This window comes from Dreissena polymorpha, chromosome 9, assembly GCF_020536995.1.
Source record: "Dreissena polymorpha isolate Duluth1 chromosome 9, UMN_Dpol_1.0, whole genome shotgun sequence".
NCBI lineage: Eukaryota > Metazoa > Mollusca > Bivalvia > Myida > Dreissenidae > Dreissena > Dreissena polymorpha.
In genome coordinates, this window is record NC_068363.1 from 48,416,693 (window position 1) to 48,433,495 (window position 16,803).

Consider the following 16,803-nt stretch of genomic DNA (forward strand, 5'->3'; position numbering starts at 1 on the left):
CAGAATGCTGACAAGGTTCTTAGAATACAACCTATATGAAAAGTTAATTCGGGAAACTTATTTGTTTGAAAGCGATTTCACGGTAATCAATAATACAACTGTTGGATCGGCTCTGTTCTTTATAAACGACACACTGGGCTGAAAAGGTACAACAACACCAACCATAAATGCACAAAACCTAAATAAAAAATAGATACCTGCTGTTATTATATTTAATTTTGATTTTGTTGTGTAACCCATACTACATCTTTGAAGTTTCGCCGATCGTTGTACTCATCATATTTCATATTCATGTTGTTTTAAAACATTTGCCGCTGGGACCATTCAGATTTTCATTTTGATGTCAGAACAACATTTTACGTGTTGCATATTTCATGCGATTAAACAATAGGTTATATGCGAGTGCAGATGGTGGTATAGACTAGACTATAGTCACACAAATAAGGTGAAAAGATATGCTATATAATATTATATATGAAACTTACAATTTTTATTTTTATTACTTTACACCGTAAATCCTTCATTTTCATTCATTTTTATGTAAAAACAATAATATTATATAGTGTAATAAAGATGAAAATAGACTGACTGCTAGAAGTCTCTGCGTTGTAAAATCTTTAATGCGTTACACGCCGTAAATAAAATTTGATTTCGATGTTTCTTGCGAACAACTTTAAGCTTTGACGGCGTGTAATAAACATGTATACGGCCACGCAATGAAAGCATGTTAGATTGCCCTGAAGTGCACCACACAAGATTAGGATAATCTAATAATTAGTATAAACTTTACAAACATAACCCAGTGTGAGGACCATGGGTATCTGCAAACTATTGTTAATAATATTCGTATATGCATGCCACGGAAATTACTTTTATTAAACCATCCACAACGAAGTAAAGGGAGTATACTGGATTCACCTTGGACGTCCGTCCGTGCATCTATCCGCCGGTCGGTATACACCTACTTGAACTATGAAGTACCAATTGTTCGCCGTTCTCCAATCCAACATGCCCCTTTTCTATTTAAAATTAATATGTCATTTGTATTTGCACTTACATATGTAATTCAACATTGGTGTTCTCTTGTGACCTCTTACAATACATCTATGTGTTAGTTCTACAAGGTTGATACTATTCAAGGTTATATCCTAAAGTACATCATATACCATGACTTTTTTTATAATCTCAGATTGGCAGTCCATATATATTAACTCATTATTACAAGGATTCCATGAAATGATATGATCTGTATTAATTTGCTATCGTGAGACAAACGCCGTCGTATTCAAATTAGTATATGTTCAGTGGACAAATATGATAATGAAAAGAAACTGGATAAGATAATCGCTAAGATCAACGTTTGATATTACAGCACAATAACTATGTCAACACAAAAATGTATATTTATTATTACATGATTTACATAAAAGTGTCATAAAAATCATTTTTGGCACATTGAATATTTTCGGATATTTGTTTACGCCATATGTAAAATAAAATAAGAACATTTGTGTTGTCTTAGTAAAGGGGCATTCATTTCGCCAGATGTTTGAACCGTTAGAAACGGGTATTGTTTTAAAAGGTAAAATCTTGTATTTACTCTCACTCTAAACAGCATTTAAACAGCATTTGGTTGCTACTCATTAGAAATATTTTTTTAGTAAATCGCAACAATATTCATAAATCGCATTTATATTGTAAGCAGCTTGATAAGACATGTTTGCATTTTGTGTAGTACTTTATATCAATGAAAATGAACTAGTGCAATTAACTCATAACTTTGGATGAACGAGCCGGTAGAAAACAGATTTTCCAACAATATAATGATCGAAGGAAGATAATTTCTGTAAACAAGTCAGTTGGGTGTTTCGTGTTTTGGAAATGAGCACTTCATAAGAAGTGGAACTGGTCTCAATTATATAAACTCTTTGGGATAATGTCTGGTTTTCACGTGTCATTAACGGTGGGAAGAAAAAAAGATAATATTTCACAACAGCTTACTTTATATTGGTAAAATTGTGCTTGAGTAGTACGCCAATTCACGATAAGTGTATAGGCTGATTAAATCTCATAACACATCGAATATTGTTGAGCACTTATTCTGAAACATATTCGGATTATTTTATGTTATAAATCAAGGAATCCAAATTCAGATTGATTTCGTTTGTTAAGGAAGATACAAACAATTCCCGTCTACATCGGCAAGAGATGAAATTTGACACAGAGAAACAACTGCAGTTCCCAGATGTCTTCCGAACCAACATATGCCCACACATTTCGCAGAGGTCAACACACCCGACGAATAACATAGCGATAGGAATCAAAGTTCCTTGAGAACAGCGATGTGGCGGGGCAAACAACAGGAAAGTTGGAAAAATGTTGGAGGAGTTGTGCGGTAAGAGTTGGGGTACATGACTGTTCGCTGTGGAAGTCGAATGGAGAAAATGTATTACTTCTTATCATTTAAAGATGTTGATTGTTATGGAAATCAATGCATATCAAAGAAAGACAGCTATTAAAGGAGTGAGAAGTGCTGCGGAAAAGTATCATCTTGAATTATTCACCACAGGAACACTAGAGCTTGAAGCAGCTACTGAAAGTCTGAAACATATTGTCTTAATCACCAATGTGGCTCACCATCCGTGGTCTACTGAGACCTATGTGTCCGTTCAGTATTGAGAAAATGCGCAAAGTTGATGTACATTAACATATCAAGTACTTCGATATTATGTCCCAAGAGCCTGATTATCTTTCATTCTTGAATAGCAAATGTATTGAAAACCCAGTGACACTTGTAACAGTGGATGAATCAAATGATTGTGGCTGCGAAGGAAATATTCAAGGATATTCTTATGTGTAAATGTATGAAATACAAATAAAGCAAATCGCACCTCAAAAGACAATTAAGTATAACTTATAAAAAAATCTCATATCGGTATGAAAGTTATTTCCTGTAATATTTGCATTTTTCGTTTATTTTAGTTTAAACCTATTTATTTTTCTCGATTGCATCGAAAGCCTAAAGCTTATATAAACGCTCTCGAGTCCGTTTCCTGGGCCTAGAACCAGTACTTGGTATCTTGGGGTCGGAAGATCTAAAGAACGCTCCCACGGTAGGGATCGAACCCTTGACCTCCCGGTCGCTAGGCGGACACCATTACACCACGGCGACCTTTTTTCGTTTGAGCACAGAAGTGTCCAAAAATATGTTACTGCTAAATGCGTTTTTCCGAAATGCTGACAAAAATTTAAGCTTTTGTTTATACTCCTGTAAAAAATGTCAACTCATTTATATTTGTATTTGTTAATTGTAAATATAATAGAAATGTTTGAGTCTGATAATGTATGCTCGTAAAGTATGGTTTGTATACAGATTATTGATTTACTGATTACACATAAGGCAATGAATGCTGGAACAAATAATAAGTGTTCGTGTAAGAATCAACTTTCGCGAGTCATGTAGTACATGATATCGAACAGTAATTAAACCGCAGTTAAAAAGTGTGGTACCGACTGGAACCTGGTTACGAGATCTTTACTTTTAAAAATGATAACATCATATGTAACGATGTCTTAAATATAACAATTTGTTCCTTTGAATTGATGGTTAAAAGTCGTATCGCTGACAGTGATGCAGTTGAACATTTATATAATTCTTCTTAGTGCTGAATTATTAAGCTAATATAAATAGAGTCGATTAGTTTTGTAGATTGAGAGTTTTGTATACGCGTTAGACGCTCGTTAATAAACTGTGATAGCGATGTCCTATGGGAATCGCTTCAAGCTCGCCCGTTCAAGCTGTAATGGCTTGCAGTAAACAGGCGTGTGGCCTCACAATAATTTTACATGTAATTTTCGGAATAAGGGCATGAAAACTATCTTTGGATAATGTAACTACCGGTAGTATTAAGTCTGCGAATATGCAACGAACTTTAAATTCGTGCGTGGGCGATCTGATATCGTGGCTAATTTTGCTATGTAAATAGGCTTATAGATCAAAACGGCTTATACTGGGTATATATGAAACTTATACTATTTATGGTCATAATCTAAAATGTATCATGTATTATGGACTTTATCTCCCAGAACGCCACATACCTTATATGAAAGTGGAATGATGTCTATAGTTTTCCAACGACATCTTATTCAAAGTCACCCAATACGAGGGACGAGATCTGATCATAAACGCAAACTGGATATTTTCCCTTATCTGCATTATGTAATATTATTTATAGTTATTTTCTGTAAAACAATTCAATTATTTAATTAGCGTGCAGAAAACAATACTTTGAAATGAAATGTTCGTTATCAGCAGCTGACAGTTATGAATCTTAGCACATGGTTCACGCTGTTATAGTTTCATTTTTATGTGTTTACAATTTGATGTTGTTTGACCACTTTTTAATGAAGGATATGCACTTACTTTCAAGTAAAATGAACTGGTATGACCTCTCACATAGACACATATTTCGTTTTAACTTTCAGCAACTATTTAACATACAAAAGTGGTGTGTAGAAGATTTGTTTTGACGCATAGTACGGGCCCATTCGGTATTATGAGTTTCATTATGATGCAGTATACCACATTTGATGTTTTGTCAGATTACCTCAGAAAGCCGCAATTCATGAAATTGATATATGCAATTAAATTTAATGATTATTCCATTTTTTAAAATATAAAATGGTTAGAAATGTTTGTTACTTGATATTACGAACATGTCAAAATATTCACTTTATTTGTATACATTAAATAAGATCTATGCACTAAGCTTTTTGTAGGAAATTTGCAAAAGGATTGTTTGTGCCATAACACATAATTAATCTTTAATATAAGAAGTTCCAAACATGATCAGTTTAATAACATTAGAAAATTAATAAAATGATGTGTGTTACTGACATTGCATTTTGGTAAGAAATGTAAATGTATCGAGTAATAAACTATACCAAAACAAAACGAACATGGACGTGGTTGTCATAAACAGCTATCGTAACGAACATTTCAATATGTTTAATAAATATAATTGAAACTTTAAATATCTCTTATTCTGAAACAAGTATTTGTCCGTTAGCTATTTATTATATATAATTTATTTGAATACATGGATTCCTCTTAATACTAGAATCAACATTGTTCAGTGACACTATATATCCAAATATTTTATTGTTTATCATTGACACAACTGTTCAAACACTTTTCATCTTTGCAGACTGCTGAAAATCAAACTTTGCGAACACATTTTTTGAGTACTCCATACTATTTACGCAGTGAACTGCTTTTAACAATTATCGAGTTAGTATGAATGAGAAACTTGAAAATGTTGTTGTCGTTGTTGTGCTTCATGAAACCTTGTACCTGACTAGGTCACGCTTTTAATCAGTTAAGGTTCTACTTGAATTATACAAATTATAGCAGTGTTACTCTTCGCAAAACTCTCTGGAATTCCCATTTGATCAGAAAATACGCGCACTTGCATTTCTCTGATAAAGCTAATTAGTGCAATATATTTAAAAGAGAGTATGCACGATTTTGTCAAATATTTATGAATTTATATAAAATGTGTAAACAACTTATAATACATATATTTCAATATAAATTAAAATAAAAGTTAAGAAGAATATGTGTCGCAAAATGCGAAATAAGCCAGATATTTGGTTCTCAAATCGAAAATGTCTGTACAGTCGAATTTGACAGCATTTATATCATGCATGTACGATGTGAAACTAAATTTAGTTTTACGGATCATTTAAATATCCTGCAACGATATCTTCGTCACAATCGGCTCGGGGCGCTAATTTGTCTTTGTTGCATTTTATGATTCGTCTTTTATGTATAATATTTCTTGCCTAGTTTGTGCTTTTTGTAACATATTTTTATTAATAAATTACAATTTTACACATATACAAATCTTGCATACTCTCTTTAACAATGGTATTTAGTAAAAGAAATTTTTAACGGAAAACAACCCTGGTCTATGCTTAATAACACTCCTTTATGGAAAATAAAGACACATGCGACATGGTAAACATATTTTGAATAGGAATATTCGTAAGGGATTTAAATTTTGACGCCTTTTAGAAGAAACACAAGTTAGATGTGACTGAAAGGAGAGTTTTTTGTTAAGCTCCGTTTAAAACGTTATATTTTTTAATTGTGTATTGGTGTCTGTTGATAATTGGTATATGTTCGTAAAAAGGCCACGTTTTTCACGTGTATTCTAGCCATTATATATTTAATATGCTACATAAGCTACACGGTTCTGAATAAATACAGTTCACCATACAACAAGCACGAGTACATGCACAGTATTTATTTTACAATCATTTCAAAAGGTGTTATATTTATGCTAATAACCTTTATTACGTTTGCTCCAAATACACCAACAACTCACATATACTCGCATTTGCTCATAATCCATGATCATCGGTAAAACGATGGTGTAAAGTGTTAGTGGAACGTAAGTGTAAAGAATTGGAAGAACGTAAGTATAAAGCATTGTAAGAGCATTCTTGTAAAGCATAAGTATGCTTTAAACGAATAAATAGACTATAAGTATTTTGACCGAGCCATGTCAGGTTTCACTCAGTTGTACATTTATATAATAGCAAAGTCGGTGTTATGTAGGGTATCACATCAATGCAGATTCCCAGCTTGCCTAAGACTTACGAAATGAGTGACCTCGAGTCTTGTGTACTACGCACTCGATTAATGCGGAAAATGAATACAATTAATAAACAATACTGACAGTAAAACAGTTTGTAGCAACATCTACCATTCTGGTTAATTTGTTGTTTACCTGTTTTTGTATGTATCTTTGAATACCATAATCAAGGTCATTGAAATTGCGCTGGTTACATCATCACTTTCGAAAATATTTAGGATGCATTACAGAACTGCCATATTTGTTTCTTTGTTCATAAACGTCAGTTAATTCAGAGTTTAAATTCACGTGAAAATCGACTAAAAAAACAATTAATCACGTTGTAAGGCTGAGGAAAGACAGGTGTTTAAATTCAAAAACCAATGTCTTGTTTACCTGTTAGGCGCTTGTCAATTAACAGTTATTGCGATGCCCCATGCGAACACGTCAATAGACTATACAATTGAAAATCAAAAAGAAACACATCATGCAGTCATGTGCGTACTTTTGCGGTCCGAAAAATGCCTGAATGTTGGCATACGATATGGATAACATTTACTGTAGAAATTATGTAATGAAACTATGCGTTGCGCAGGGGTTCCGCATTCTCTTATGTTTCGTACATATTAGGCTTACTTTTTTGCATACGTAGTTAAGTTCTTTTAACAAGGTGAACCTCGTCGTATTTGATGTCCTGATAACATACGTTTTCAATAAACTTGTTTAAGGGATACGTTATTTAAAATAGTTTTAACTTATAAATAATTATCCTGTTTATTATAGAAAACTTGTGAGTTTTTAGAGTTGTAAACTTTATTATGGCAAACATTTAACTTGCGATTTGAGGCGGCAAGAGAAGTTAAGTTAAAGTACTTTGATATTAATATGCAAATTATGTTGCATTTGATTTGAAATTCTTTGAATATTTTGAAAAAAGTTAAAAAATTTCAGTACGTCTGCTTCAAAATACAGTGTGCATGTAATATTTTACGGACGTAACGTGATCGGTGAGTATAACAACACCAACAACAACGAATTTTTCCTTTCTTCTTATATCAAGAAGAAACGATCGTAACTGTATAATGAGAGGTAATTAACGAAACAAGAAAATGATGAATATGTTGTAATTATAACGTCAATTACAGCCTATTACAAATCAGAAAATCAAAAATATTATTTACATATGGGTTTTTACTTGCTCACAAAATACAAAGCTTCCTTGATACGTTTTTCCGATCTTGCATTTATTTGTACTTCTTTAAAAAAAACTTATCTTTTTGAAAGCCTTTTAGATTTTCATTCAGTCAACCGTTCCTTTAATATTTACTTCAGCAGAAATTTTCTCATATTTTGCCAACAGATTTTCAACCCCGTCGTAATTTTGATTACATACCAGACATATCTTCCGCGGTCAAGAACATAAAGCTCCTCCACATTAATGTCGCAATTAAACACAACGGGACGATAGTCGTTTAAAACATTATTGTTATTTGCATGATTTAAATTCTTTATTAATAATTTGCATTTTGGCTATTTTCGTGTATATTAAAATTTCGCACAAGATATTAATGCTTTGCATGAAATCAAATAAAAAGTGAAAACCGGAATAAATTCGAATATTTCCGTGGCTGATTCGAGAGAAATCCCCCAGAACTTTGGCCACATCACTGCGTAGGTGTACTGCGTATAGGATGTAACATTGTTCAATATAAGGAATTTGTGACTCGGCATGTTTATACGACACATAGACACACATTTTTCCCCAGTTACAATTACGCGATAAAATCCATCTCGCAGAATTTCAAGGTCAGTACTAAATCGTAAGGGGAAGACAAAATGAAGAATCGATAAAAGTTGATCACACTGTATTGCTTTGACGATGAGAAAACTAACACTACCGAAATAGTGTAGTGTCATGAGAACAAGAGCATTGTTTCAATATCTAACCACAGATATTACCGTACTCGGTCAGCCCGTCTGGATATCGTTTCTGAAAGTTTGAATAGGCTTTCAAAATTTGCCAGTTTGCTATAAATAATACAGTTTGACTAAAATTATAAATCGAAAAGTTTTGTGCTTAGATGTTCCATTTACGAGACGCAATTTGTTTTTTTAAACGCCCGTATCATGTGAACATGGGCCTTATGCTATGTGCGACCAGCGTTGCTATAGCACAGCCTGCTTATCTCGTAGTTTTGTAAGGGGATACTTAATGCGACCATGATCCCTTGCGTGATTTTGAAACGTACAGCTGAGCTCTTGATCAGCCTGCGCAGGCTGGGCCTGAGCTACTCTTGCCGAAACGTCATAAGACCCATTTTCGCATGATGGTTTGATTTGATTGTTATTAAACAAATCTGCGTGTTAATTAAATATTAACATTTTATATATTTCGATAGCGAAGAAATAAACTCAAAATAAGCCGTGTGAGGACACATATGATTTGATCTCACGCAGTATAATATTTATCTACAAACGCTAATGTGTGGTTTGCCTATACGTGCACTTAGTAACCCACCACACTTCATGCGGTGGATATGCGACTATCAAGTTAAAAAATCAACAACACAATAAAACCTTTGTTTTTAATTTAATTCATTAAAAACACGTATTTGTTAACTTTTTTCAAGGCCAGGACACACGCCGAATATCTTTCTTTTTTTTACAGATATTTCTTGTTTATAGTACGCATCCTGTACCATCTAAAGCATATCGGACGGTATATTTATCAGCTGTATCATATTGGCTATTTACTCTGTCTAGTCTTTTAAATAGTGCGGGTTCTAGAATGTACGACTAACACTCCTTTTCAGTCTATTATACGGCACGGTTTCTGTATTACAATTTAATATCGGTTATTTATTCCTGCTCAGTCTTGCGAAAAGTGCGGGTTCTGTATCATATGTAACATGTAAGCTATTCATTCCTGTTCATTCTTGTATACAGTACGGGCTATGTATCATCTTTACCATGTAGATATTAACTTCTGATCAGTTTTGTTTATTATATAGAACGGATTCTGTAGTATCGTCATTTGTCGGCTATTCACTTCTCTTCAGTCCTCTATTCCTCTATACAGTACGGGTCTGGATTATCTATATCATGTAAACTATTTATTTCTGTTCAGTCTTTTATATAGTGCGGGTTCCGTACCATATATACATGTATCATCTAGGTTATTCAAATTTGTTCAGTCTTAAATATAGCACAGGTTCTGTATTATTTGCATCCCTCGACTTTTAACTCCTGTTCAGTATTTTATATAGTGTGGATTATTATTGTTCAGCGTTATTGGTCATTCTGTCCTTTTCAGCCTCAGACAGCACGGTCTCAGTCATGTTGGACGAAGAAGAGTCTTTGTTGGAATTCTGCAACTTCCCGGATGACCAGGTATTCTATTTTATCAAATAGCTGTCTTTGTTGGAATTCTGCAACTTCCCGGATGACCAGGTATTCTTTTTTATCAAATGACTGTGCAATTATATAAATAACATATCGTCTATTCGGTGGCGTGTGCGATAAGCCTTAAGTGCACTCCTTACAATTTCCATCTCTTTAAAGACGATTGTAACAGTTTATATTTCGAAGAAATGTCAGTGGGCACCCGTCAACTGAATGTTCATTCATTTGTTGAAGTTTTTTTTATATACAAAGAGCGTACACGTAACATGCGTTGAAAAGTTAGTCTTTAACAATTAAGAAAAAAGTCATCCAACCTGAGAACATCACTCTACAATAAAACAAGGAAAAATATGACTCAAAATGTGTAAGTCTGGATGTAATGTGCACATTATCGTAATAAATAAATGTATGTAAAAACAAAATGTATTGTTCGTACTGACGCGTGACTATTCCCGTCGTGATTATATTCCTAAGTATAACTGCAAATCGTTGTTGATTGAAAAGTGAAGAACGATTAATTTTAAAACTTAATAAAATGTTTAAATAGACAATATCACATTTGAGTGAACTACTTTTTTCTTATATCGAGTTTATAATTTATTTGTATGACATTGCTATAACTAACACACATCGCATGCCAACGAACGGGAACTTATATATTCTGTAGTTACCCTTTCTAACAAAAGTGTTGCTTGTTTTCAAATAAAATGTTTATTTCTTTAGAAAACGTATTCTTACTGGCTTAAGAGAATTAATGTTGTTACCGCGGACGAGTAATAAGACGACTTTTCTGGTAAATTACACTCCTGTCACGTACCGCTATCGCAATGCTTTCAATTTCAGAAAAACAGATCGTTATTAATCTAATAGGTCATCTAAATCTTTAGTGTAGTCAATCTTAACTAAATATTCATGTTGTGCCAGTTGCGTATTGATTGTTCTGGGCGTCTACTTGAACTTAGGTTAACGCGGAAACTATTTAAATGGAACCAACGCCTACGATAGAAACGGTTGTACTGTTACAAAATGTCCATGGTGTACTTGTATTTGGAAGTGAGGCCGATCTATAGATATATAAGCATTTCATAACAAAATATGTTCACATCATAGCTGATATTATGGTTGAGCCTTTTTTTTAAATGCGTACACGTACTCTTGGAGTACTTTTATAACGTTTGCCACTCGACTATTACGTTAATTTGATTTTTTGCGATTATTATTGTTCTTTTCAATTCGATGTTCCATCATGTGACCAGTATTTTGCACTTGTTTATGTAGTTTTTTATTGTCTGATTTGCATTTTATTTTGCAGTTGGTATTGTCTATCTACAGCCGGTCTGTCACCTTTTACAAAGTGATATTTCATTCGATATACAAACGTTCTTCATAAAATGCTGAGATTTAAACCTTTACCTTGTGTATTTGCATTTGATTAAGCGATTGTTAAAGTCCATTAACCGCTGATGTGTTGCCCGTTACACGAACTTATTGCATCCGATTTTGAAGTTGTTCTTGTCCGTCTACTGCCCTTGTGCCATCTGTTGCAAAGTGTTATTGTATTTGATTTTGTTATTAATATTGCCCAAATACCAGATGTGTATAATATGCTCAAGTCTATTTGCCAACTAGGTGAACGAGGACGATGCATCAGAAGGGTTAACGAATGATTTTGAGATGGCGGCTAGTGTTAACTTTTTTTCGAACTTTTCGAATGTACTTTTTTATTTAGTGTTGTTTTTGTTGAACATATTAAGTTTGATCATGACTTTTATATCACCACATTATTACTGTCCATGTTTACACCTCATGCTGAAGAAAAATGCAGGTGGGGGGGGGGGGGGTTATAAAGAGTTAATAAAAGAAAAGTTTGTCAGAATGAGATACGAACTGTACCACAAATAACATATTATGTTAAATAACTGTTTTCAATATCTAAAACCTGGTCTATCTTATGATAATGTTTTAGTATTTCAAACATTGCAAACACACAACTTATTGACATAGCAGATATTAAGAGTATTCTCGAACCGGCGCGAGTTTAAGTAAATTTAATGTCTATTGAAGGTGTAAATGCACACGTTATATTATTCAATACTTGTTTCGCGTTTAGTCAATTTGAATGTTTTTCAACATAATTCTGTAAATTTTGAATTATTTAGCTAGATATCGTATACATGTCAGCAGATGAACAAAATTTGGAATATTATGTTTGGGATAGAAATACTTATTAAATTTAGCTGTGTAAGTCGTAGTTTTTCTTTAAGTATATGCAAAATTAGATGTAGTAATGGGTATAAGTAGTAAAATGCGTTTCTTGTATGCATATAGCACAATCGTATGTCGCCTGCAAAGAAACACCACATGTGACCCGCATAAAAACACACGTATGTCGTCTGCATAAATCACAGTTTTGTCGTCAACATAAAACATACATGTCCTCTGCATAAACACGCATGTCGTCTGCATAAAACTCTTACGTTTCACGTCTGCAGTTCCCGGAAGAGGACATCAACGTGGACGCATACGTGCTCGTGTTTTCGATCGCGGACAGGGCTACATACGAGTATGCGAACAACCTGATGCGTTACCTGCGCAACGACGTCTGTACTGATCGCAGCATATTCCTCGTTGCCAACAAGACGGACCTTGTGCGCAAACGGACCGTAGATAAGAACGGTAAGCAGGGAGGGATGACGATCGGAGCGTTTTCCTGTTAAGAAATTTTGCCGCACCACCACATACTGAATAATTTAGAGTGTTACCCAATTGTATAATCAATTGAACATATAAAGCAGCTAAAAACTGAGCTATATTGTATGTGTATTGAAACATGTTTTCTAACAAATACCAGACGCTTGGACATTTTAACTTGAACTATATCAGTCATAAAACATATTTAAACAGATACACCACACTCCCAATTTCTCACAGTCTCAACTCAAGATTTTCTCTTAATGTCTTTCCAGAAGCTCGACTATGCGCGTCTTACTACAGCAGCAAGTACGTAGAGACCTCCGCCTCTCTTAACCACCACGTGGACAACCTGTTGGCGGGCATCGTGACCCAGATACGGCTCAAGCTCAATCCGGATCGTATACTGCAGCAGCCGGACCGCGCGGTTGTGAAGGGGCGTCTCAAGCATCGCCACGGCTCGCTGCAAAGTGCCAAGACTGTCCTGCAGAAACTGTTCAGCCGCCAGAAGTCGTTGTCATGTGACAACCTGTATGACCTATAACATGTGAACATTCCAACGGTTTCGCTTTTGAAGACGAAATCAGTTACTTAACAACGTAAATAAATAGAATATATAATTCGTCTTGAAATGCACGTAGATAACATTCAATCGCAATTGTGTATCTGTAAATTGTATTGGAACAAAGTTCTGTTTCGCACAGTTTCATGCAAATACTCAAAATGTTCAATCAGACAAAGTGCAAACACTTTAATGAACACCTCCAGGCCTTTAATTAGTGAAGTTAGTGTGTTGACGAAGTGCTATTTCAGTGTGTCTTAGTTTGTCAAACGCAAATAGAATACTACGTCAATGTATTAAAGATAACCATGGCACATGTGTGTATTACAACAATGGGAAATATCACATAACGTGTATTGATGCAGCTCTATATCATGTAAGTTAAAAGAACGAAGTATGGATTATTTACATGTTTAGTGCAATTGTATATCACATCAGGGTATCTTTAAGTGACTAACAAGTGAACAACAGAGTGGAATACCAAATGATATTTACTGATCTATAAAGAACAAAGCTGTATCCTACCACAGCAAATATCACATAGGGCAATCGCTTGCTCACAGGGGGTACACTATAAGTAATATAGTACGTAATGTTTTCACTAGTAAAAGAAATAAGTGCTATAACATTATTATTCTAAAGCATTATTTAAATGTATTTTCCATTTTCAACAGTATCAAAGGACATGTCATATTGCATAAAGTGTATCGACACACTGTGTTGAGTTGCAATAATGTTTCAGGGGATTCAGATATTATATTAGCTGATTCTGCCAATAAACTGAAACTTTCAAATATGGATAGTGTATATACATGTTGTTGTGAGCAAACATATTAATATAGCAAGGTTTATAAGACCTTGTTTGGTTATATCATGGTCAATGGTACATATGCACATTAAATAATAAACACTTGAAACAAATCTAAATGTATATATTCTCATCATCATTTTATGGAAGGAAATAAATATTGTTTCATGACAGTAAAATAATGAGTTGCGTACGAGACAGAATAACAGGCAAGTTTCGAATAATGATAAGTTTATTTATTGAATACAGATAAGAGTACCTATGAAAAAAATACGTTTATTTTATTGAATACATTTAAGTTTATGTATTTGATAAGTTTATTTATTAAATACATATAAGTATATTTATTAAAAACAGGTATATGTATTGATTGAAAACAGAAAAGCTGGCTGAATAAAGATACGTTTCTTTGTTGAAGAAAGATGCGTTTATTTATGGATGCCTTGTAAACCTGAAACAAGAACTTTGTGAATATGTCTTTGCCGAGACATAAGCTTGTCCTTTTTCAAAACTGTGTACCTCTTGGTCCGATTATTTTGTCTTCTGTTAAATATATTTGTGTACATTTGGCAATGGATACTACTGCATAAATAAATATATACGGCTTATTTATGCAAACTACATGTTCAAGAATAGTGTTACATACGCAGAAAATCTATAGAACAAACTTTTGCACAACATAATATTTATTATGGTTCTGAACAAAACTTTTCTGACATATTTATGATTAGATTTGGTCTGGTATTGACAAACTACTTACGTTGACATGCATTCGAAAAACGTGTCACAACATCTTCGTAAATGTAAATACCACGCGCTTACTGAAAGGTTGGCAAAATCATTTACAATAACAACAAAGTACACTTATAATATTATGCAATTATACTTATGTAAAAGATGTAATTTCATGTTTGGTTACAAAACGCATTATTGTTTTAATGGCTATTTTTTGGAAGGAGATCGTTTTGGTTTTAAAAAACTTAAAAATCTCTTTAGCTCACCTCAGCTAAACCGTGTGCTTTTTTTATCTCCTGACGCCCGTCTTTCTTCGTGTATTGTCAATCGTAGGTCGTCCATTGGTAACATTTACATGGTGGCCAAACTAAATGCAAAATATTAATGAAACGTGGTCATAACATTGTCAATATAATATCTCTATATGATTTGAAACTTGGTAACTGGGTATCAAATGCTAGGTCATTGTCTCAAATATCAGAAAAAAGTGCACAGTCACTCTTTATTGCCAAATCTGTATAAGACTTGGTCGCAATATTCGTCCCTATGTTTTATCGGTCAAATTTGAAACTTGGTTACGTGGTGTAAAAAGCTGTCACCATATGAAATCAAATGACAATGCTTGAAACCACCTTAAAGTCTTCACTATCCCAATCTTTATTTAATTAATTGATAACATTTATCAAAATTATATCTCAGCCGAGTTCGTAACGGTGTCATGTGTGCTCAGAAATTATGTCAATTGGTAATAAACAAACTAACAACGAGAATACTTTAGAGCTGCCATTTATTTTGCCCAAATTGATTAAACTTGTGAAAACATTTATCATAATGATAAATTGACATACTCCGAAACTGGATCACATGGTTTTAAAAACTAGATCCCTTGGTCACATTTAGGAAAAAGTGTGTGTGTAAACACTCAAAATGCAACATTTTTTGCCCGATTTCTATCAAACTTTGAAACAATATTTCGCAAATGATATCTCGACCGATTTCAAAATTGGGTAATGTGGAAACAAAAGCTAGGTTAAAAGGTCAAATAAGGGAAAAGGCTTTTCAAAACTTTAGAATCTACATTATTGCCCAATATTCACGAAACTTAGACCATTTGTTTATCAATCAGGTATAAGAGCTAAATCTTGTAAGGCTAAAATGAAGGTCAATTTAAAGACAAAGGTTGTAATAACTTTAGGGACCACATTAAATGCCCGTAAAACATGGTGATACCATTTGTCCCAATGATATCTCAGATGAGTTCAAAACTCGGTCACGTAAGGTCGAAAATTAGATCACTCGGTAAAAGAAAAGAAAAGCTTATGAACAATATAGAAGTCACATTTGTATGAACAATATTTTTAATAGGTTTGCTGCACATTTGTTTTTATGATTTCTACGAGAATGACATGGCCGACATAAGGCCATACTTGTTTTGCTTTTCTTAAACCATTGAACACTATAGATGTGAACTGTTCGACCGATTCAAAGTAAAATTTGCTCAGTTTGTTCAAAAACATGGCTACAAGGTTTTAGGACTGTTTTTTAAAGTATATTTAGAAACCTTGTGAACAATACCTTCTTAAAACAGTTATGCTATTTGAGGTCTCAGGTGGGCGCCTTTGAGCCTTAGCCTTTAGCTCTTTGTATACATATTTTTTAGTATGACATACGATTCGTGCTAAGTATCAAAAGCATAATTCCTCTTTATAATTCGTGTACATTTGAAAAGAACTCTAGCTGAAGACTCCACTTGTATGAGACAAAAATAACTATTTCAAGTTCCAATAATAACGATACAATGCCTTATTTCGTGAAAACATGTGCATTCATTAAGTTTATAATTGTACAAAAAGTCGTTCTCGAATACCTAGTATGTGTAATATTGTACCAGATATTTTTTCAATTTTCAGTAATGTTTCTTTGTGACATTTCATCGACCACAACATGTGTCATGGATATGTTGTTTG

General features: G+C 33.6%; 1 protein-coding gene across 1 annotated transcript in view; it reads left to right on the forward strand.

The window, feature by feature from the left end:
* Window positions 1-14,656, forward strand: part of LOC127844201 (GTP-binding protein RAD-like) — a 72,830-nt gene extending 58,174 nt beyond the window's left edge. The window contains exons 2-4 of the mRNA XM_052374271.1: window positions 9,952-10,028; window positions 12,533-12,716; window positions 13,007-14,656. Of these exons, the coding sequence (XP_052230231.1) occupies window positions 9,952-10,028; window positions 12,533-12,716; window positions 13,007-13,275 (530 nt within the window). The 3' untranslated portion in view covers window positions 13,276-14,656. The remainder of the gene's footprint in view (window positions 1-9,951; window positions 10,029-12,532; window positions 12,717-13,006) is intronic.
* Window positions 14,657-16,803: the final 2,147 nt, after the last annotated feature.